Here is a 24,167-nt window from a genome sequence, read left to right on the forward strand (position 1 = left end):
TTGGCCCCAGGCCCCCGTGTGTGCTCATCCTGGGGGCACTGTGTGTATACCCACCTGGCCAAGCCCCCAGACTCCGTGTTGTCAACACAACTCCGTGTTGTCTCTTTGAGTGTCTGTTGAGTGTTGCACTTACTAATACTCGGCAACATTTTGAATCTCCTCATCATTTCTGCCTTATCTCCCCAATTTCTTCTAGTATGTTCCAAGTGGCCCCATCACCTCCGAATCTGAGGACGCTTTGATTTCCTCAGGGCTGTGGGGAAAGGGCGAGGGGACGGGCAGCTAGCCCCTACAGGGGAGTTTTCATGCCACCTGTGTTTTCTTGCACACCTGCTCAGCAGGCACATTGCTTTGCAGAATTTCTTTTGGGTACCGCCCCCCTAGACTGAGTTCCACTTCCCCATAGTAGGAGATTTTGGAAATAAACCTCAAGGCATTTAGTGCTTAAAGAACTTTGAGGGCTTTTGTGGTCATGAGCAGACAAGCTATTAGTGATGGATTGTGATAGGTGGTATTTGAGCCTTATCTGCACACTGTAGATTTATATGTTTATGTATAAATATTTCCTAAGAAATAACATCTTATAAATCAGATTATCATTGCTTCTATTTTAAAATGATCTTATATTCCAAAAGGTATTTTGTTCTCCTTATGATTCATTAGTTTGTTTGTTTGTTTTTAGCATTTTGTATGTGACAGTTTTCTCCACATCAACTCATCTAACCAATATAAATACTATTGAGCACAGCATCATTTTATGATTCATAGAGAGGAATTTCATTTCATCCAATAAAGAGTTTCAATTTTAATCTATAACTATGATGACAAGAGTGTCGTTTATGGACAAAAGAGAGTTTAAAAATGTGTAGTAAATTGATCCCCCTTCAAAGGCAAAATGCTATTAAGACTGAATTACTCTTGGTTTTACTACGGTGTGTTCACAGTTACTGTATATCGTGGGAGAAGATCTGAAAGCGCTCCAAGGTTCTGCTATTATCTGATTTACTGTTTCTGAAAATAAATATAAAATTTTCTGTAGTAATCTGACTTATGTTAGCAACAAATGAATTATATCAAGAAGTTATATACAATATATGTATATTCCTCTTTATACCACAAAGTATAATTGCGTATATATAAAATTTGATTGTAATTTATTTTTACTCTTCATAACAAATGTGAATACGTGTTTAATTTATTATGTAGAATAAGCAGCAAATAATTGTTATGGGTAATACAAGATCCAGAGAGTTCCTTTTGGTATATTTTTCCTATAAACACCTTCCTACAATTACTGCCACCGTAAAGTTGAAATTGATTTTGTTTTTAAAATTAAAGTTTTTTTCTTTATCGTGTCTGCAATGATATGAGCTGTAGTGTTCAATTTAAATTTAAAATGCAGGTTTAATTTGTTGCTAGTAGTTGAAAGGAGCTAATAGACGACATTAGTTTCATTTCTCAACCATACTATTTTTAATTTGGTATAGCATCTTTTTACAAACATTCCTCACTCTATGGTCCTTTATAAAACAAGAGATCACAATAGTTTGGAAACTAAATGAGTAAAAATTAACTGTACTTTGGGTAGATGATTCATGGGACTGACTTTTTCTTGAAATGAGAAAAGAAACAAAAGACTGCCCTCAGTTTCACCATGGATTGTATTTTGGGGAAAGATGTAGTTAAGTTCAAATGGTATGAGTGAATATTTATTTTTCCAATAACCTCAGTGTTAACAATAGTACTTGATTCAGCCTTTTTATTATGTATTATGCTTAAGCACATATTTAATTAACAAGATGTTGAATACTCTGCGAAGCACAGCAGTGACTTGTGTCTTCTGCTGTATCTCACAAGGGCACTGTCTTCTCTTCGTCCTACACCATTGCTCTACTGCATTATCATTTCTTCCTTATGACCCCCAACCCCATCCTAAAAGGGTTAAGTGATTTCCCATGATGTCAAAATACATGAATGAAGAAACAAAGCAAAGGTGAGAAAAACTTCCTTGTATCTATTTCACAAATCTAAAGAGAAAGAATAATTTCACAAGGATCATAGAATTTGGAAGGAGTTTTCCAGATGGGTTATTATCATTTTAAATCTGAGCGTTTACAAGGGCTTGACTTGTCCTGAGAACTAGGTGTCTCCTTCACTGTCCTCTCCATGATCAGTTCCTAGTCCATGCTTGCATTTCTACTTGTGCATTTCTTTTTTTCTTTTTTTTTTTTTATAATTTTTATTTATTTTGCTGTGCCAGGTCTTAATATCGGCATGCAGGACCTTTAGTTACAACATGTGGGATCTAGTTCCCTGACTTGGGAATGGACCCAGGCTCCCAGTTTGGGGAGCTTGGAGTCTTAACCACTGGACCTCTTCTTTTGTTCTCGAATGTTTGAGAATTATTGTTCTGTCTGTAATATTCCACAATCTCACACATGTGAGTCTTGATTGTGTTTGACCCTCAGTGGGCCCTGTCATTTTGGATATGCTTGTCATTTTAGAATAATTATCTTACATTGTTTAGTTAATTAATTTATATTTAAGAATTTTGACAGCTTTGTTGTGATCTAATTTTTATGCCATAAAATTCATCTATTTAATGTAAGAATATAAGGTTTTAACTATAGGCACATGATCCACTTTAGAATATTGTTGTCACTCACAAAGGAAACCCATACCCAAAGGCAGTTGCTCTTCATTCTTTCCTTAAACTTCCAGCTCTTGGCAATCCCAAGTCTAACTTCATGTTTTTATGGGTTTGCCTGTCCTGGACACTTTCTAGAATGAAATCAGGCAAAATACAGTCATCTGTAACTAACTTGTCAATTTCTGCAAAGCAGCCAGCTGGAATTTTGATAGGAATTGGGTTGAATCTGTACCTCAATTTGGGGAGTATAGCCCTTTTAACAATATTAAGTCTTCTATTTCATGAACATGGGGTATTTTTCTATTTATTTAGGTCCCCTTTAATTTCCTTTAACAGTACCTTCTAGTTTTGGAGGTCCAAGTATTATATAATTTTGTTAAATTTATTCTTGTTTGTTTTGATGCTTTAGTGAAAGGAATTTTTCCCTTGAATTTTATTTTCAGATTATTCATTGCCAGTGTTAGAAAAACAATTGAGTTTTGTCATTTGATCCTGTATCCTATAATCTGTGAATTCATTTATTAGTTCTAATAATCCTTTAATGAGTCTTCTATCATTTTGTAAAAATACTTTTGTCTCCCCATTTTCTGTGTTCTTTCTGGAATTTCTATTGATTAAATATTGACTCCTGAATGGAGTCTCTGATGTTTTTATTCTCCATGTGTGTTGTTGTTCTGCTTTTGGAGGATTTCATTAATTGTATGTTCCCAAACTCCTATTAAGATGTTTATTTCTGCTAATACAGCTGAAACATTCCATAATCATTTCATTGTATCTGTTCCTTTTTTTTTTCTTTTTATAACATATGTTCTTGTTTTATGGATATCATCTCTTACCTAGCTGAAGATAATAATGATTGAATTTTCTTACGTTTTCTCAATTTTCTTTCATTCCTCTGGCTTCTGTTCTTGCTTGTTCTGGCCTCCTTTATTAATATCTGGTCGGTTTTTCTCCTGAGGACTGAAGTCACTTTCGGACCCTCTGTTCCCCCTGGATGCACAGACCTTGAAGGCTCTGGGCCTCACTGCATGAGGAGCCCATGCGGACGGGGTCCTCATGCTGTCAGAACCTTAATGGGAAGTTATTGGGTATTCTCTTGGGCTGGTCAGTTTCTCCAGAGAGGATTCTTCCAATTGCCTGTTCCAGTTTGTTACGGGGCTTAAGTGCAGGCTGCTTATCCTTGGTGTTTTGCTGGGAGCCGAGCTGAGCAGAGCAGTGTGGGGACTTAGAATAATCGGCTTCCTATCACGGGACAGTCTCAGCAAGTGGTCCTGCCCCGCTATCTCTTCTGTTTCATCAGGAGGGTAAACATGTGGTTCCCTCCTGGGAGCGAGTCAATCCCCTTAGAGGACCTGCTGGGGTGGGCATATTGGCCAGGTTTTAAAGACATCAGGGCTTTGGATTTCCAGTTGACACATAGCCTCACTCTCTGAGTAACTGGCAGCTCTAGTTTCCTAGACTTTCCAGGACTCTCTGCCCAGAATCAACAGGATTCCTGATAGATATCCATTCCCTTCCTGCTTCCAGCACAGCTAGTAATCGTTTCTGCATCCGCTTGTCAGCTTCCAGAATTCTCTCTCCTGTGGTTCTGTCTCTCTTCTTCTCCTGGTCTTTGTGCATTTGTGAACTTTAGAAACATTATTGTCAGTTTAGTGTGAGGAAACAGACGAGTCTGTGTTTACAGCTGTTTTTAATTTGTTATGTGGATGCCCCCATGTGTATTTTTCACAAACATCATCCCTACAGAGGCTTTGGAGGACGCTTTGGGCCAGTGAATGCCATGTTGAGATATTCTTTGTGTTATCTGTCTGGACTCCCTATGTTTCTCTCTTAAGTTTCCTTATAACAAATAGAACCTTTAAACATTTCACCATTGGCTTTCCCTCTTGAAAACAGAAAGCCTTGCACTCTCTAGGGCTTCTTATCTGTCCAAGAACTTATCTGTATGGGGATTTATTTCATATCACCCCTGCCTTTGAAAGGAAATCAACCTGTATATTCACTGAAAGGACTGATGCTGAAGCTGAAGCTCCAATACTTTGGCCCCCTGATGCGAAGAGCCATCTCTTTGGAAAAGACCTGGGAAAGATTGAAGGCAGAAGAAGTGGGTGGCAGAAGATGAGATGGTTCGATAGCATCACCGACTCAATGGACATGAATTTGAGCCAACTCCGGGGGAGAGTGGACTGAGGAGCCTGGCGTACTGCAGTCCACGGGGTCACAGAGAGTCAGATATGACTTAGCGAACAGCAACAACAATTGCCTTTGAAACAGAGCACTCGACTCTCAACCACATTCCCTTTTCCAGATCCTAGTCCTCATAATGTTGCCATACAGTATTGATTCTTGGGCTGAAATGCTCCCCAGTATGGAAGTCACCTAGAATCCACCAAGTGATACCTCTTCCCACCTTTGCTGCAATTCTTGCCCAGTGTCCTTCAGCAGTATCATTGGAGGATTACTTTGTCTTCAACTTTTGATGGTGATTATGAAGTAGGTTTGTTTTCATTGATATATTTGAAATGAAATATATAAATGAGAATTCCTCTTCAAAGCACTTGCTTTCATGAAAACACATTTAAAATTTTTGACACGTCATCACTGGCCACCAAGAAGTGTAATCCCCAATACAAATAGTAGATTTCTCCTTTTATTCAAGCCTGCTGCCTGCCCTCCAGACCCCATGTCCCTGGAGCTCTGTCTGCAGCTCCGACAGCTTCTGCGATTTGGAGCTCCCCCAAATCCCTTGGCGTTTAGAGTACTTGGAAGAGACTTACAATTTCTGCCTGTGCTGCGGGCTCCATGCACGTGTGAGATCCAGGGGTGTATGAAGCGTTCTGGACCGTGGATGGGATTACCAAGAGCAATGTCAAGCTTTATTCTCTGAGCCTCGTGACTCAGTCCTGATGTCTTTACATAAAAGAGGTGCCCCTTCACAGCTCAAGACTGTGAACACAAATCCTTGGGATTTTCCCTTCCAATTCATGTACACAGTCTTGGACTCTAGACTAGGCAAAGATGGCAAAGATACCATTGACAAGAACTCGCCCTAAGTGATTGTTCTTCAAAATCTGTGTTAGAAGCCTTTTGTCTCTGTATCCCGTTGCGACTTTGCACTCACTTGCCTGCCACACAGCGTCCCCTGCCCCACCAGCAGTGCTGCGTTCTGCCTGTCCTCCAGTCTGTCTGTCCATCTGCTTAGAGCCCTGGTGTTCCAAATTTAAAATGGGCTGGACGAGGGCCAGAAAGAAAATTCCAGGGGGGGGCACAGACGCAAGTTCAGCCCAAGGCTTGAGGAGCAGTGACCTAGTCCACGTGGGCAGAGGGAGCCCCATGAAAGAACTTTTTGAGAATAAGGGAACCCCTAAGGACACTGAGGGTCAGGGGGAGAAGATGGAGATCTCAGCTGTCTTATCTAATGACTACCTTTTTTTAGAATTTATTTTTTAATTGGAGGATAATTGCTTTCCCATGCTGTGTTGGTTTCTGCCATACAAAATGTGAATCAGCCATAAGTATACCTATGTCCCCTCCCTCTTGAGCCTCCCTCCCACCCTCCCCAGAATTTCTGCCCCATCCCACCACTGGTGGTCGCTGGGTTGAGCTCCCTTTGCTACACAGCAAATTCCCGCCCGCCGTCTATTTTACATTTGGTGGGGTATGTATGTCAATGCAATTCTCAGTTCCTGTCCCACCTTTTAAAATGCTAGTATATTTTCCAGTTTTAAAGTAATCTGGACTCATCCTCCCGCCCTCATCACTATGTGGTGTCTTTTCTTTGAATTGTTTCTCCTTTTGACTTTTTCCTGTGCTATATTTTTTTCTTTTGCTGAAAACTCCCATGATTATGTCTGATTTTCATCTTTGAGCATTTTCTTATGCTACTTAAAACAGTTCATATTTTCATGATTATTGTTTGATGGTTACATAATATTTCATCAAAAAACTATGGTATGTTTATGTGAATTAGCAAATAAAAAATGAACTTCAGGTAAACAACAAATCATTTCTGTAGTATTATGAATGTCATGTGCAAAATTTCCAATGCAATCTTTGGGACATATTTTTCTGAGATTCAAATTGAGCTGGGCATCCTATATTTTACCTTGCAATCTTACAGAATATCATATTACTTATACAGTTCCTAGCTGTTGAACACTGAGATGTTTTCAGAGATGCAATGGACATCTTTGGGCATAAAATTTCTGATTCTGAATTACTTCTTTAGGTGACTTGTGGGAAGTAGAATTACCCTGAGGAGATGAGTATTTTTTTCCAAGACTTTTTAAACCTATTGCCAAATCGCTTTTTAAAAAGGTTATAGCAATTTATGCTCCCACCAGTGGAGTCTAAGAGTGCTCATCCCCTGTGCCCTTGCTAACATTATCATCACTTAAATACTCCTCTGCTATTTTGGCAGGCAAATAATGATATACCATTTTCATCTCTGATTGCTAATGAAGTTCACATTTTTTTGTTTATGAGGCTTCCATGTCTTGGTTTTTAAAAGTTCTGCCTCTGCCTCCTGACTTCTCTGTCCCTATTTTGCATGGCTTTGAAGTCATAAGGAATATGTCTTACTTTTATTTATTTGCTCATTTTCACTCAGCCACTGGGACTAGAACTCGACCCCCAGGCTCAGTTTCTAGGAGGAATTCTGTACAGTCACCCCCAGCCTACCTGCCCACCCACCCATTGTCTAAACTAAAAGCGTCCTATGACTTCTAAATGCATTTCCAATAAATCAATGGCCAGGCATCGAATTGTAATTTTCTTCTGAGCCTGCAGAATAAGTTTTGTGTCACAGCTCACCCCCACTTCTGTTTCTGGTGTGTGATTGGTTTCAAATACAGCTTCCATAAATACCTGCTTTCCATCTACCCTTAGAAACCCACACTCTGCTCCAGAGGGTTCCACTGAGTTCACGTAGGCAGTCATGCTCCATGGTGTCCGCCATGTTTCTTCTCTAAAGATGCTGGCCCCCTCGCATGGGACTCCGTTCTGAGGGAAAGAGGGGGCCTTTCTGTGAAATTTGACAGGTATATTACCTCTTTCTCGGTGGGGTGCAGAATTTCTGCTTAGAAAAGCACTGAAATAGAAAGATTTGCTTCCTCTAAGCAAGACTGAACTATACAAACTGCTTTCCGTAACGTTTCCTTAGATTAAGTAGGGAGCGCGTTGTACCTGTGGCCTTTTGACCTCTAACTCAGGGCGATGACCTGCCCTTGTCCTCCAATTAGTCCCCATCACAGTTAGACAAGAGGCCATTTGGCTGCCCTCTCTGTGATATTCTCATGCAAATGCAGAGCTTCCCGACCAGCCACTGAAGCCTTCCCAGGATTTGCTTTATGGAAATTGCTATGTTCTCTTCAGGTTTTCATTTTCTGCATCATGTCAGCTCCCCCAGCCTTTGCCTTGCATGGAATTTTCAGCATTGCGTGGCAGTCTGCTCCCTCAGTTGAGCATGTCCACGTCACCTGTTTGAGTGTCTGGCCAGATTCTGGATGTTCTATGTATTTCTGTTGTTTTTAAATGGATATTACTCCCTGCTCATGTGTTTTGCATTTTCAAGACTGCTCTGGGGTCTTCTTTCTACTTTGAACTTCATATTTAAAGTGCAGTACGTGAAGTCTGTTGCTCTGAATTGTACACAGCTGGCTTTGTGATTTCAGTGACTGTAATATGGGAGTCCCGATTCTTTAACCCCTTTGACCTGCAGAAAATTAATATGAACCCCTGGCAGGTGAAACTTCTCGTTCTAGAAAAGCTCCTTGTCTGGGAGGGAGGCGTCCAGGTCGTAGCCAGCTGGGTCAGGGGAGAACTGGAGACACTGTCTATGGCCACCTTTTCCGCTTCCTCATGCTCTTCCCAGCTTTCTCTAATGACTGCACAAGTTTGAGACAGTGAATCTCTGTTTCAGGTTGGCCGTTAGCAGTGACCTCAAATTTCTCAGAAAAATAATTAAAATGCATATCTGGATGGAAAATTAGCCCAGCTCCTCAGCACCTACCTCATAGGGGGTATTCTGGATTCACAGCCGGGTTTCCTTATTTTCATCGAGAGGGGAACACTTTTGTTTATAATCTGGGAACAAGAAGAAAATCTGTGGTGTGATTGAATGAGGCCATGTTTCTAGTGGCCCTGGCATAGCGCTTGACACATGGTAATCAATCAACATGTAATATGATGAAGACTGTTATCCAAAAGATGGCTTTCATCAGAAGTAAAGAATACAAAGGCGGCTTCTCTTGTGCTCAAGAAGATGCTAAACACCTACATATTACAAAAGTTCATCTTCATAAATGGATATCTTGCCATTTTACAGATCATTCCTCCAGTGGAAAACACACGTTATTTAAGCTTTTTCCCTGAACACCGACTTGGAATCTAAATTTCAGCAATTATCATCATTCACAAATAATTTACACTTCTGGGCAAATGGAACATACCATATTATCATTATTTTATTTGGCTAACTTACGTAATGCATTTCCTGAGGACTCATGTGGAAGCATATATGTATATTACAGATATAAAATGGCTCAGAAAAAAATAGTGGACTTTGATATTTCAATTCAGAGCGTGCATTCCAAATTCATACAAGAGATATTCAGGCATTCAATCATATTGTTTGTAAAAGCAGAGTTAGTAAAAGAATACAATCTGAACTCATTTAGCGAGGCAAAATTAGGGGCATGTCTCAGAGTATGTCTCATCCTGTAATTTTACCAGACTTGTACTGCTTTGATGGGAGAAAATATATGTCCTATGTTTCTTGCAATGTCATTACTTTAGGGGGAAATGTTTAAAAGCAAGGAAGGTTGTTAGGACGCTGTCAGCCATGAGCCTCAGAAATGATCGAGTCCAATTAATGGCAACAGGAGAGTTTACCCGCCTGCCTACTCACTAGACCAAATTTGCCTTGGTGTGTCTGCACACACCCACAGGTGCACAGATCTGCACGCGCACACACGTGTGCACTTCTGTTGCTCAATGCCCTGGTCCCATCCTGTCCCGTGTCTTGATTTCCTTTGGTGGTTTCTTTTTTCCCCCTTCTTTCCTTTTCCTGCCAGCTCTGTCTGTTTTGAGAAATTCCTGTCTCTCCCACTTTACATTCTGATGAGGCCGCATTCCTCCCCACATGCTTCTCCTGGAGGAGAATTGGACCATAACTCATTGTGGAGTCACTGGTGATTGCCTCCAAATTGGCCAAGGGGGATACAGGCAGATTTGAGAAATAAAAGGCCTTTCTTTGCCACAGCCCAGGAGGAGGTGCTGCACACACACTTGGCCTGATAATAAGGGCAGCGACTTTCCAGAGAACACAAAATACAAGTGGCAGTGATTTCAATCCTGTCTCCCATTTGCACATATTTAATGCAAAAAACCTTTCAAGCTTGTTTTTTCCAGACTGGACAGTCATGTATCAGCAAGCATTTAATGGAGTCAGAGAGACAGAAATGTAGCAAAAGAGAAGATGCTGAGGCTGAAGTGACTGGTCACCTAGCTGGCCAGCCTCACTCGTGGTGTCTCCTTGATGGGCTGTGATCCCAGACTCTTAGTTCAATTCACATCAATTCTCCTCCCCTCTGCCGACCAGAGTTTTTATTTTTTTTGTCGTGGTAGAAGTCACACACTGTTTTAACTATATTTAACTGTACAGTTCAGTGGCACTAAGCAGCTCTCACCCTCCTGCTCTACCTCTCGAATTTTTCACCTTCCTAAACTGAAACTGTCCCCACTAAACACTAACGCCCCCTCCCCACTCTGCACCCTCAAAACCCCCAGCCCCTGGTACATCTACCAATGTGCTTTCTGACTATGAATCAGACTATTCTAGATACCTCATATAAGTGGAATCAACAGTATTTTTCTGCACCTAATGTATATTTGAATGCATTTTTAAGGATTAGGATTGACATGCATACACTGCTGTGTATATTCTTTTCCAACTTCCTGATAGCTGAGTTGGAAAAGAATCCGCCTGCAATCAGGAGACCCCCGTTTGATTCCTGGGTCGGGAAGATCCTCTGGAGATGGGACAGGCTACCCACTCCGCTATTCTTGGGCTTCCCTGGTGGCTCAGCTGGTAAGGTATCCACCTGCAATGTGGAAGCCTTGGGTTTGATCCCTGGGTTGGGAAAGGCTACCCACTCCAGTATTCTGGCCTGGAGAATTCCCTGGACTGTATGGCCCATGGGGTCGCAAAGAGTCAGACACCACTGAGTGACTTTCACTTTCACATGTATAAAATAGATGGCTAATGAGAACCTACTGTTACAGCAGAGGAGAAACAGAAGAAGGGGCTGTCGGTTTACATCGACTTTTGAGTGTTGTTCTCTCATCATCTAACTATATCTTTTGATTTGTTTGCAGGGAAATTTCGTGGCCTGCATGACAGCTATCCTACGACAAATGGAAGACTATCATTATGCCCATTTGATCAAGACTTTTGGGAAGATGAGGACCGATGTGGTGGTGAGTGTGACTCTGACTGTTCATATAACCTTGTTTTGAGCTCAGCCTTTGAGACAAAATGCTGATATCAATATTTCCATTTTCAGTTTGATTTTAGACTTGCCTCCACTTGACTTCAGAAGCCCAGAGATGGTCTAGGTAAAAGTGTGTTTGTAAGAAGATAAGGGTCCTATTTAAAATGGATAACTAACAAGGACCTACTGTATAATGCATGGCTCAATATTAACAGTGTGGCAGCCTGAATGGGAGGGGAGTTTGGAGAATGGATAACACATGTATATATGTGGCTGGATCCCTTCTGAAACTATCGCAACATTGTTAATCAGCTACAACCCAACACAACACAAAAGGTTTAAAATTAAAAAGAGAGAGAGAGAAGATAAGCTTTCTGCGATAGGCTCACTCCTTGTACTGACCTGGAAAGTGACCCAGGGTATCAGCCCAGAAAAATCCGTTTTCTGTTCTTTCCTCTCCCAGGCTTTAGGGTCATGGTAAATTTGGAGACGTTACCACAGAGAGCTACCATTAGCTCCTGTTTATTTATCGATTGACACTCGATAGAAGCCAAGGAGAATTTTCAGCCTTAAATTGTGCTCCGTTATTAATTAGCTTTCATCATGGAGGCTCATTAGCATTTCTGGAAATAATTCTCTAGTCATCTTCAGTGAGACTGTGATACAACTTAATCAGGAGAAGTACAATAGAAAGGAACGTATCCTTGGAGGCACCATCCCTGACAAGCTGGCATCACAGGGCCATATGGCAGATGTCGTCTGCGAAGCCACCGCCAGCATGTCTGCAGAGTTGCCAAGTAGATGTCCACCCTCCACTCCTGTGTCTCGGAGAACCGATTCCAGTTCTGAGGCCCCTAGATTCCTACAAACCACAGGAAGCTCTGCTAGTGTTTCCAAAACAACGTTGATTGCACTTGACGTCAGCCTTATTAAGGGATGGTCAGAAGACAAGGCATTTAAGCATTTTTTCAAAGGATGAATTCTAATAAAAAAAAGCTACATCACTAATCACTGCCATTATATATGCTTATGTGTATGCATATGTATATTTAAGTTTGTATTTATCCAATACTTTGGCCACCTCATGCGAAGAGTTGACTCATTGGAAAAGACCCTGATGCTGGGAAAGATTGAGGGCAGGAGGAAAAGGGGACAACAGAGGATGAGATGGCTGGATGGCATCACTGACTCGATGGGCATGAGTTTGGGTAGACCCTGGGGGTTGGTGATGGACAGGGAGGCCTGGCATGCTGCGATTCTTGGGGTCGCAAAGAGTTGGACACGACTGAGCGACTGAACTGAACTGAATTGATGTAATATTTAATAACATAATAGATAATAATAAATAATTGGATTTAAATTTCTAAAGATACACAAATGGATTTATACCTTAAAATCATACCAATTTTCCTTCAGTCAAAGTCAAGGGGAACTTGCCTGTGGTCCAGTGGTTAAGACTTCACCTTGCAATGCAAGGGGTGTGGGTTTGATCTTTAGTCGGGAAGCTAAGGTCCCACATGCCTCATGGCCAAAAAAACCAAAACACAAAATAGAAGCAATATTGTTACAAATTCAAAAAAGACTTTAAAAATGATCCACATCAGAAAAAAAAATCTTACAAAGGAATCAAGGAGCAAGAATGTGTATGTGATGATGTGTCTATATGTTTAGTTTTTGTGTAATATTAATGAGCAGTTTAATGTAGGACTATTCTCAGGCTTAATATGTTTAGTTTTTGTGTAATATTAAGGAGCAGTGTCATGTAGGACTCTTCTCACGCGTGTAACATATCACATGTGATGTTATCCTGGGATTCTTCAGCAGGCATATCATAGTGAAGTTCCATTTGCCTTGTGAAACATTTCATGCCTCCTGTTTGATCATCGGAAGGATCAGTTCAGTTCAGTTCAGTCACACAGTCATGTCCGACTGTTGCAACCCTGTGGACTGCAGCCTGCCAGGCCTCCCTGTCCATCACCAACTCCCAGAGTTTACTCAAACTCATGTCCATCGAGTTGGTGATGCCATCCAACCATCTCATCCTCTGTTGTCCCCTTCTCCTCCCGCCTTCAATCTTTCCCAGCATTAGGGTCTTTTGAAATGAGTCAGCTCTTTGCATCAGGTGGCCAAAGTATTGGAGTTTCAGCTTTAACATCAGTCCTTCCAATGAACACCCAGGACCAATCTCCTTTAGAATGGACTGGTTGGATCTCCTTGCAGTCCAAGGTACTCTCAAGAGTCTTCTCCCACACTGCAGTTCAAAAGCATCAATTCTTCGGCGCTCAGCTTTCTTTATAGTCCAACTCTCACATCCATACATGACTACTGGAAAAACCATAGCCTTGACTAGACAGACCTTTGTTGGCAAAGTAATGTCTCTGCTTTTTAATATGCTGTCTAGTTTGTTCATAACTTTCCTTCCATTTAATTTCTTGACTGCAATCACCATCTGCAGTGATTTTGGAGCCCCCCAAAATAAAGTCAGCTACTGTTTCCACTGTTTCCCCATCTATTTGCCATGAAGTGATGGGACCAGATGCCATGATCTTAGTTTTCTGAATGTTCAGCTTTAAGCCAGTTGTAGCTAAATCTATATGAGCAATTTCCTAGATAATGGTTCAGGCTAAAGGATAAACTTCAGAATGAGAAGTGTTACCCATGCTGAAAACTCAGGGCTCCAATAAATCATTTGTCCTTTACAGATTAGTCACGTGATCAAAATCTTATGATTCATGCAAACTGTTAAAAATATTTAATCCAGATTATTCAAGTGTGCTGTGGATAGGGAACCTTCAGGATGTCATGAAAAAGTGATTTTACAAAATGGTGTTTAAAAATGACTGTAACATCCTGAATTCCAAGCATGTACCCTCTCTCCTTGCAGGAAGCAGATCATCAGATACTTGTTATGTGTTGTGGCCCTGATTTCCCAAGGGAGTTTATTTCTGTAGACACAGTGGTTCAGAGCATCAATTATTTGCAAACGATTTGATTTCCATTATGAAATGGCATTTGTGGTTTTGGATATCATGAATTCATACTGCAAGGATTGTAAACCTTTTTTATTGTTGTTAATCTGTCAGAACCTTCGTAAAATGGGTTCCTATCTGTTAACTATCCGTAGAGAGGATTTGACTATTTTTCTACTTGGACAACTGCTCACAAAAACGAAAGAGCATTTTGTGTTAAATAATTGGAAGTTAATCGGTACTGCGATGTGCAAAGAGCCTCAACTCTTTTCTCAAGACTACTTCCTTGTTAAAAGTGCTACCTTAGGTTTTCAAATTTAGCCCTTTTTTTTGGATGAATGAGTCATTCTCAAACAAAATTGCAGTTATGATCAACACCAAAGTCACGAGCCTCAGAACTGTTACTTTTACGGCCTCTCAGATGGCCCCTTGGACCCCCAGACCGTGAGAGGATGGAACACAGCATGAAATGGAAAGTCTAAGCCAGGAAAGAAAGAGGATAGACATTTCAGCTCAAAATTGTCATAATAGAGATTGTCCCTTTAGGATGGGCAACCGTGAACGGTCTTTAAGTTCTTCTTCTGCGTTGGAGATGCGGGTCTGAAGATGCGGCTGCTGGCTGTCCTGGGTCCAAGTCACAGAGTCAGGACCACAAGTGAAGAGCTTGCTCAGCGTCCATTGTAAGATCGAGGTGATGAGGAGTACTCTGGACCTTCCAGGGCAGACTGTTCTCATGACACGTGTCCCAGATTCCTGCCAAGTGCCCCTAAGGGAATGTCTGTGGAGTGACTGAGTGAGTAAGGACTCATGCACGAACGTTGCAAGTAGAAGTGATGCTTGGCAGTTACAGGTTGAGTGAATCCAGAAGACAGGACAGGGAAGATTCAGAGAACCCGGCTACAGGGCCCTTCTCATCTCCGAGGAGGACCCAGGGGAAGCCACAGTCTGCCACGCGCTCCTCCTCCTTCCTGTGGCCTCTCCCAGTCCTGTCTGCTTGTGGGGTGACCTAGGGAAGCCTGGCCAGGCAGCCCCCTGAGATCTTAGGACCCTCTTCCTGAAATGCCTCCTGTCTCCATCTGTCCAACCTCTTCTGAGAACACCTCCTGATGCCTACCTTGGTCTCACCTGGCAGATATCGCCTGTTACCCCTTCTTTGTTTCTTTTCTGGCCCCATCAACCACCAGCCTGTGCTGGTGTGGTCCAGGGTGACTTCTCAACTGATGGAAAGCGGTGATGATGCTCACAGGGATTATGAAAACAAGAATGTTTGCTGTGTGAGTGTCATTGCCTAGGAATCCTTCTGCTCTTGGCCAGGCTTGGCCTTAAAGGCCCTGAGTTCCATGTGAAAATAGCCACCAAAGGGTGATTTGTAAGCCTGTGTAGAGACTGTCATGAGTGGGCAGAGGAGCCTGGCACTGGGCATCTGTTTCTTTATCCCTGTGACCATTCCTCGGAGATGAAATGCTGAGTCCAAGGGTGCGGAATCCTTTTACAGTGAGTTCACTCACAAGCTACTTAGTGAAGAGCAACTGTGTGAAGAAGGTGGAGGTAATGAGAGCAGCAGAGCAGACACATCTTGCTCTGAGGCCCCCAGTGTAGTAGAGAGTATCCCAGTTTACCCGGGAGTCCATCAGACAACCCAGGTTACCCATGCTCCAAAAGAATGGGCGTTGCAAATCAGCCACACTGGACTGAGTCAGGTGGACGGAAGTCTTTTTAAAAAACAAAATTAAGAAATATTCTTGTCTTTATGTTTGGCTGTGTTGAGGCTTCTTTGTGGCACATGAGCTCAGTGGTTGCAAGCTTATAATTAATGGCGATGCATGGACTTATTTGCCCCTTAGTATGTGGGGTCTTTGTTCCTCGACCAGGAATCAAAGTCAGATTCTTAACCGCTGGACCACCACGGAAGTCCTAAGGAAGGCTTAAAAAAAAATTATTTATTTATGTGTCTGTGTCGGGTCTTAGCTGCCAGGGTTTTCCCTTGTGGCCCAAGGACTCTCTAGTTATGCTGCCCAGGCTCAGTAGCTGACACTTGTGGGCTTAATTCCTCCCCAGCACATGGGATCGTAGCTCCCTGGCCAGATTGATTCCATGTGCCCTGAGGTCCCTTCCTACTGGACCACCAGGGAAGCCCTCAGGAAGGGTTGTTTTGCAAAAGAGAGGGTTGTGCAATGTGTAGGAAGAGAAGAAGGAGTCCTGTAGGTGGGAGAGAAAGAAGGTGGTGGGCCTGGAGAGGCACTGGGGTTTCAAACTGCACAAGGCCCCAGAGGTCATGCTAAGCAGCTTTGTGTCTTTCTATTTCTCTGACCTCTGTTTCTATGCCATTCAGTTCAGTCACTCAGTCGTGTCCAACTCTGCAACCCCATGGACTGCACCATGCCCGGCTTCCCTGTCCATCACCAACTCCTGGATTTTGCTCAAACTCATGACTATCAAGTCAGTGATGCTGTCCAACCATCTCATCCTCTGTCGTCCCCTTCTCCTCCTGCCCTCAATCTTTGCCAGCATCAGGGTCTTTTCCAGTGAGTCAGCTCTTCGCACCAGGTGCCCAGAGTATTGGAGCTTCAGCTTCAGCATCAGTTCTTTCAATGAGTATTCAGGGCTGAGTTCCTTTAGGATTGACTGGTTGGATCTCCTTGCAGTCCAAGGGACTCTCAAGAGTGTTCTCCAACACCACACTTCAAAAGCATTCTTCAGTGCTCAGCTTTCTTTATGGTCCAACTCTCACATCCATACATGACTACAGGAAAAACCATAGCTTTGACTAGGTAGACCTTTGTCGGCAAAGTAATGTCTCTGATTTTTTATATATTGTCTAGGTTGCTCATAGCTTTTTTTCCAAGGAGCAAGCATCTTTTAATTTCATGGCTGTAGTCACTATCTGCAGTGATTTGGGAGCCCAAGAAAGTAAAGTCTATCACTGTTTCCATTGCTTCCCCATCTATCTGCCATGAAGTAATGGGATCAGATGCCATAATCTTCATTTTTTGAATGTTGAGTTTTACGCTTTTTCACTCTCCTCTTCACTTTCATCAAGAGGCTCTTTAGTTCCTTTTCACTTTCTGCCATAAGGGTGGTGTCATCTGCATATCTGAGGTTATTGATATCTCTCCTGCCAATGTTGATTTCAGCTTGTGCTTCATCCAGCCGAGCATTTCACATGATGTACTCTGCATATCATTAAATAAGCAGGGTGACAATACACAGCCTTGACGTACTCCTTTCCCAATTTGGAACCAGTCTGTTGTTCCATATCTGTCTCTAACTGTTGTTTCTTGACCTGCATACAGGTTTCTCAGGAGGCAGGTCAGGTGGTCTGGTATTCTCATCTCCTTAAGAATTTTCCACAGTTTGTTGTGATCCACACAGTCAAAGGCTTTAGAATAGTCAATGAAGCAGAAGTAGATGTTTTCCTGGAATTCTCTTGCTTTTCTATGATCCACCAGATGTTGGCAATTTAATCTCTGGTTCCTCTGCCTTTTCTAGCTTGAACATCTGGAAGTTCTCTGTTCGGGTACTATTGAAACCTAGCTTGGAGAATTTTGAGCATTACTTTGCTAGCATGTGAGATGAGTGCGATTGTGCAGGAGTTGGAACATTTTTTGGCATTGCCTTTCTTTGGGATTGGAATGAAAACTGATCTTTTCATTCCTGTCGCCACTGCTGAGTTTTCCAAATTTGCTGGCATATTGAGCGCACCACTTTCATAGCATCATCTTTTAGGAATCGAAATAACTCAGCTGGAATTCCATCACCTCCACTAGCTTTTTCATAGTGACACTTCCTAAGACCCATTTTACTTAACACTCCAGGATATCTGGCTCTAGGTGAGTGATCATACCATCGTTGTTATCTGGGTCATGAAGATCTTTTTGTATAGTTCTTCTGTGTATTCTTGCCACCTCTTCTTAATATCTTCTGCTTCTGTTAGATCCATAGCATTTCTGTCCTTTATTGAGCCCATCTTTGCATGAAATGTTCCCTAATTTTCTTGATGAGATCTCTAGTCTTTCCCATTCTATTGTTTTCCTCTATTTCTTTGCATTGATCACTTAGGAAGACTTTCTTATCTCTCCTTGCTATTCTTTGGAACTCTGAATTCAGATGGGTATATCATTCCTTTTCTCCTTTGCCTTTTGCTTCTCTTCTTTTCTCAGATCTTTGTAAGGCCTCTTCAGATAACACTTTGCCTTTTTGCATTTCTTTTTCTTGGGGATGGTTTTGATCACGGCCTCCTGTACAAGGTTATGAACCTCTGTCTATGTCATTGGTTTACTATTTTTCCACTAATTATTTTAAAGCATGTATTTTTTGAGTAAACTTTTATTTTGAAACAATTGTAGAGTCAGACACAGCTGTAAAAAATAATACAGAGCATCTTCGTATGCTTTGATCAGTTTCTCCCCATGGGAGCGTCTTGCAGATCTATAAAAGAGTATCAAAATCAGAATGTTGATGGTGATACAGTCTCATATTGAGTCTCCCCATTTAGCTTGCAAGCTTTCCTCTTCTTATCATTAAAAATGTCAAGCATATAGAAAAGCTGAAAGAATAGTGCAATGAAAACCATTATTCCTATCATTTGAATTCATCAGTTGCAAGCATTCTGCCATATTGGCCTCTACTATCTATCTCTAGTGGGCTTCCCTGGTTGCTCAGATGGTAAAGAATCCACCTGCAATGTGGGGAGTCCCAGGTTCAATCCCTGGGTCAGGAAGATTACCTGGAGAAGGGAAAGGCAACCCACTTCAGTATTCTTGCTTGGAGAATTCCATGGACAGAGGAGCCAGGTGGGCTACAGTTCATGGGGTTGCGGTGAGTCGGACATGACTGAGTGACTAACACTTTAGTCAGTCAGTTCAGTCACTCAGTCGTGTCCGACTCTTTGCGGCCCCATGAACTGCAGCACACCAGGCCTCCCTGTCCATCACCAACTCCCAGAGTTCACTCAAACTCATGTCCATCGAGTTGATAATGCCATCCAGCCATCTCATCCTCTGTCGTCCCCTTCTCCTCCTGCCCCCAATCCCTCCCAGCATCAGAGTCTTTTCCAATGAGGCAACTCTTCACATGAGGTGGCCAAAGTAGTGGAGTTTCAGCTTTAGCATCATTCCTTCCAAAGAACACCCAGGACTGATCTCCTTTAGAATGGACTGGTTGGATCTCCTTGCAGTCCAAGGGACTCTCAAGAGTCTTCTCCAACACCACAGTTCAAAAGCATCAATTCTTCGGCGCTCAGCCTTCTTACTTACTTATGTATCTAGGTATCTGTTTCTGTTAACATGTAGCCAAATCCTGTCAGAATGTGAGAAGCATGTGAGTGGTTCAGCAGGTAGCTCTCAAGGATGAAGACAATGTCCAGGGGCTTCGTTGTTCTTCCAGAACATCACTGTCATCTCTTTACACCGTCTACATTCACATTCTCCCTCGATTCTCCCCAGTCTCTGTTGTCTTCTGTTACAGGCTTTCTCAAAGCTGCATCTAGTCCAGATTCACTCATCGTATTTGCTTATTTCTCATTAATCTCTTTTTTTTCTAAAATAAGTTCATCACCTTGTTTTTCCTTCCCTTTCATGGCATTGCTTTTTAAAATTCAGTTTCATTTTTATTTATTTTCTGTTTCGAACAGATAGAGCCATTAGCTTTGCAGACTTTGCCCGCACCATCCCCCCACTTTGCCCGCCCCCATTCTGTAATTTTTGATTGCTGCCTTTTGTACAGATTTCTTTCTTCAAATTCATATATCCTGCAGACTGGAAAGTGAAAGTGTTAGTCACTCAGTCATGTCCTACTGTTTTTGACCCCATGGACGCCTGCCAGGCTCCTCTGTCCATGGAATTCTCTAGCCAAGAAGACTGAATTGGGCAGCCCTTCCCTTCTCCAGGGGATTGTCCTGACCTAGGGATTGAAGCCAGGTCTCCCACATTGCAGGTGAACTCTTTACCGTCTGAGACACCAAGGAAGCCCTCCACAAACTGGAAGCTTGATCTAAAATTCAAGTTCACCTTTTGGCAAGTGGAAGAGAAGTTGTGGTTAAGCATGCCCTGTTATGTCTGTCGGGAGGCTAGGAATTCCAGGCTGAGCACTACTGATGATAATGGGTTTGATCACTTGGTTAAAAGGGAATAACTTCTGGATCTCTCTGTTGTGAAGATGCTGCTGCTGCTAAGTCGCTTCAGTCGTGTCCGACTCTGTGTGACCCCATAGACGGCAGCCCACGAGGCTCCCCCGTCCCTGGGATTCTCCAGGCAAGAACACTGGAGTGGGTTGCCATTTCCTTCTCCAATGCATGAAAGTGAAAGTGAAGTCGCTGAGTCTTGTTCGACTCTTAGCGACCCCATGGACTGCGGCCCACCAGGCTCCTCCGTCCATGGGATTTTCCAGGCAAGAGTACTGGAGTGGGGTGCCATTGCCTTCTCCATTGTGAAGATACATGGCCCTTAAAGGTCATCATGGAAACTTTGAGTAATACATTGGTATCCATAGTAAATTGGCAGAGGTCTTATCCTCTAGCAGTTTCATCAGTTGAGTTTAGTATCTATTGATGGTCTTTGTCTGAAATAGTTATTTCTTTGACTTAAGATAAGGGTGTCTTCCTTCTGAGAATTAAGACTCTTTGGCTTTTACCTAAGAACATTTGGAAGCCACTGAGGATGTAGGTTCAGTGGAAGATTGAGGAAGTGTTGGTGCCTTGATTAGATTTTAAGAGGTCACTCTGAATGAAGTGTGGGGATCAAGACAGACTAGAATGGTCATAGGTAGATGGGCTAGGCTTTCCCTCTGGGAGTCCCAGTGAAAAATGATGACCAATTATCCAAGTGGGTGGGGCCAGAGATGGACAGAAGTAGATGGTTTTATAATAAGAAGACTTTGCCTATGGAATGCATTGATGGCTCTTATTAGAGCTGTTCCCTTATTATATGGAACATCTTGTGTACAATCTAACTAAAAATGCAGCAGGAATGGATTGATATAAAATGATGAAATTTTCACAAAACGTGTATTAAATCCTCCAACTCCTCTTGTCAACTTGGAGATGGCAGTTGTAATAGCCTGTTCAGCCTCATCAGCCATTCCAGCAAATACACTGGTGGGGACCACCGCCATGGCTGGTAATTTATTCAGACCAACAGGGAAAGCCTTGAAAAACCTCATCTCCCACAATCTGCAGCATTTTGTTTGATCAGCAAAGTACCAACATTTAATAGCTGAGCCATACTAATGAAGTATGGGACTGTGTTTCCTAGAGAAAAAAAAAAAAGGAGTTGGTGTGGGAAAAATATGCTTCTCTTCCAGAATAATAAAAACCAGACCCTGTATCTCAATTATTAGGCTTTGAGGAGTAATCAGCAAGAAAGCCAGCAATTTCATGCAAATAGAGATGTGACTAAATTATGACACTCAGCCTACAGAAGGGGCAACCTGGTCATTAAAACAGGAAACTCTTGACAAAGTGGGGAAACTTAAGTAGTGAAATATGAATTTCAGGAATTAAACTGGGAATAGGAAAGTGTTCCTTGTGTCAGGGGTCATTGAGAACACCTATTGCTTGCAAGCCCTGCTGGTCGGGGCTCCTGGGGGCGGTGTTGGGAGGACACAGGACTCACTTTTCCCTCTGGACTCTGCCTTCTGTCCTAACCTCTCCTGCACTGGAGGCCTCTGTTGTAACAAGTGTGATCATGGTGGTTCCTGGAGTTTTTGTTCATGGGGGGTGCTCCACAAGGCCCTCCTGCAGCAGAAATGCCTCGCTGTAACACTGTAAGCTGGCCATTGTTGGTAAGGTGGCTGAGAAGGTGTCTTTGATCCTTGGCTTTTTCCTACCATCAAATGGAACTTGTGTCTTTTTGCAAGAAGTTCTTGTGTAGAACTCTGTGTTGAAAATTGCTTTCTGGGCTGCTTAAATTCTGCTCACCACCTCGGTCTTCACAGCCATTGCACTTAATTATGAATCAGTAGATGAAATAAATGGGAAACATCCATTCATTTGCTCATCTATGACCGCAGCCTCATTTCCTAATGTGACTTCTCAGTCGCTTGTCCCCTTTCCACCCAGATCCTGAGGGAGCAAGTGCCCTATATTACTGGGGTGTGCACTTTTATGACACCCGCTTGTTTTGTTCAGGTGAGCTCAGAATAAGCTCTAAACTGTCAGATTCAAGAAAATCTCCTAATTCTGACAGCACAGAGTGGACCCACTAGGAGTAGGGAACCCCCTCCTGACACCAGGGGCAGTATAATCAGTGTGGAGGCAGGGTAGGGTCACAGGCCACCGCTCTGAAATGCAGGGAACCGTCTAGGAGACAAGAGAGCCATCACTGAGTAGCTTATGGATTTGATGATGCCACATAAGAGACTTTGGCAACTTGACCATGTGCTTGATTGGTTGACAGAGTGCTGACTAGGAGCAGATGGTCAGGAGTTCCTTTCTGCACCTTTAATTTGTTGAATTATGTAAGAAAAAGGGAAGGATAATAATACTGCAGGTTGAATTTGATGGGCCCTGTTTATAATTAAAATGTAGGTAAATATGGGCTTCCCTGGTAGCTCAGTTCGTAAAGAATCTGCCTGCAATGAGGGAGACCTGGGTTCGTTCCCTGGGTTGGGGAGATGCCCTGGAGAAGAGAAAGGCAACCCACTCCAGTATTCTGGCCTAGAGAATTCCATGGGGTCGCAAAGAGTCGGACACAACCAAGCGACTTCCGCTCACTCAGATTAAATATAAGACATAGTTACAGCCTGCATGTTATATTTGATTGAAAGTGTTTCCTTAAGCAGAAAGAGTGTGAATATATGTAGCTTGCAAGGGTTTATTCCTTGTAATTCTTAGAGAGACATGACCAGAGACTTCTTTTAGTATATCCTTAAAAAAGTTCTCCAGGACATGAGGTGCTCAGGTACACAGAAAGGCAGAAGGCGTCATACGCAGCTCTGTGAAATACATCTTCATTACTTTGTGCTATGTTTTCGTTCAGCTAAAAAAGAAGTAATAATAATAAGGTCATTTATAATGCTGTTATTCCGGGGATGGAGGTGGGCATTGGCTTTCACCTTTTTCTTGGTGGGCTATTTGAACGTTCTGCTTTTATTTCAGGATTTCCTGATGGAGACATTCATCATGTTTAAGAACCTCATTGGGAAGAATGTCTACCCGTTCGATTGGGTGATCATGAACATGATGCAGAATAAGTGAGTACGGGGGAGGCTGTCCTCGAGGAGGTGCCCGGCTCACGGCTGGTGCCAATGGAGGTGTTGCCTGGGTACCACAGGGTGGCCCCGCTTCTGCGACGCAAGTGGTTCTTTGGAAAAATGGGCTTGGAGATTGAGTGCTTTTCTTACGTCAGCGCAGGGCTCTGGGGTTGAGAACTTGAACTCTGCACCCCCCAGAAGACAAACGTGACTATGATCCATCCTTCACTCTGCCTTTGTCCAGGGCTTCTGTTTTCCATCCAGTTTTAACCATATGTGTTTATTAGCCAAAGTGATTCTCAGTTCTATGGGAGGCTTTTTAAGAGTGTTTGCATTTCACATATTTCAGCTTAAAGAAATCATGAGCATTTTCATTATACTTATTAAATATTAAGCATGTGCCATGCTCATCATCTCCCTGTGAGGGCTGTTGGTTAATTTTCTAGTGCGTGGGTTTTATAATTTCTGTAAGTGCCATCAAAGATCATGGGGTTCTCCATCACATGTGGTTTCTAGAAGGAATGTCTGTTGATTTCTTTTTGCCCCTTCTTTCTCACTGAGAGCTTTATGGAGATGATTGTCAGTTTATAGTCGGTGCAGTGGTAAGAAGAAAGACAGGAGAGCTTGTGTGCCCTTGGCCCTGGTAAAATGTTGACCATAACATTTTGCCAACCTGCAACACTGAACTGCAACCAGGGAATGACATTGATACAACTTAGCCATCTTATTCAGGTTTTGCCAGCTTGACTTTTATGCCTTCCTGCTTGTGTTTCCTTTCTTACAGTTTTTTTCATGTGGTGTGTGTTCTCAAACCCACCCCCATGGTCAGGACACGGAACGTTTCTTTCACAGTAAGGGTCCCTCTGG

General features: G+C 42.5%; 1 protein-coding gene across 4 annotated transcripts in view; it reads left to right on the plus strand.

Annotated features, from left to right (window-relative positions):
* DOCK1 (dedicator of cytokinesis 1) overlaps window positions 1-24,167 on the plus strand; it is a 556,998-nt gene that overhangs the window by 332,273 nt on the left and 200,558 nt on the right. For all 4 annotated transcript variants that reach the window (XM_070781087.1, XM_070781089.1, XM_070781088.1 and 1 more), the window contains 2 exons: window positions 11,027-11,128; window positions 23,206-23,300. In XM_070781087.1, coding sequence (XP_070637188.1) covers window positions 11,027-11,128; window positions 23,206-23,300 — 197 coding nt within the window. The remainder of the gene's footprint in view (window positions 1-11,026; window positions 11,129-23,205; window positions 23,301-24,167) is intronic.

This window comes from Bos indicus, chromosome 26 (genome assembly GCF_029378745.1).
Source record: "Bos indicus isolate NIAB-ARS_2022 breed Sahiwal x Tharparkar chromosome 26, NIAB-ARS_B.indTharparkar_mat_pri_1.0, whole genome shotgun sequence".
Lineage (NCBI taxonomy): Eukaryota > Metazoa > Chordata > Mammalia > Artiodactyla > Bovidae > Bos > Bos indicus.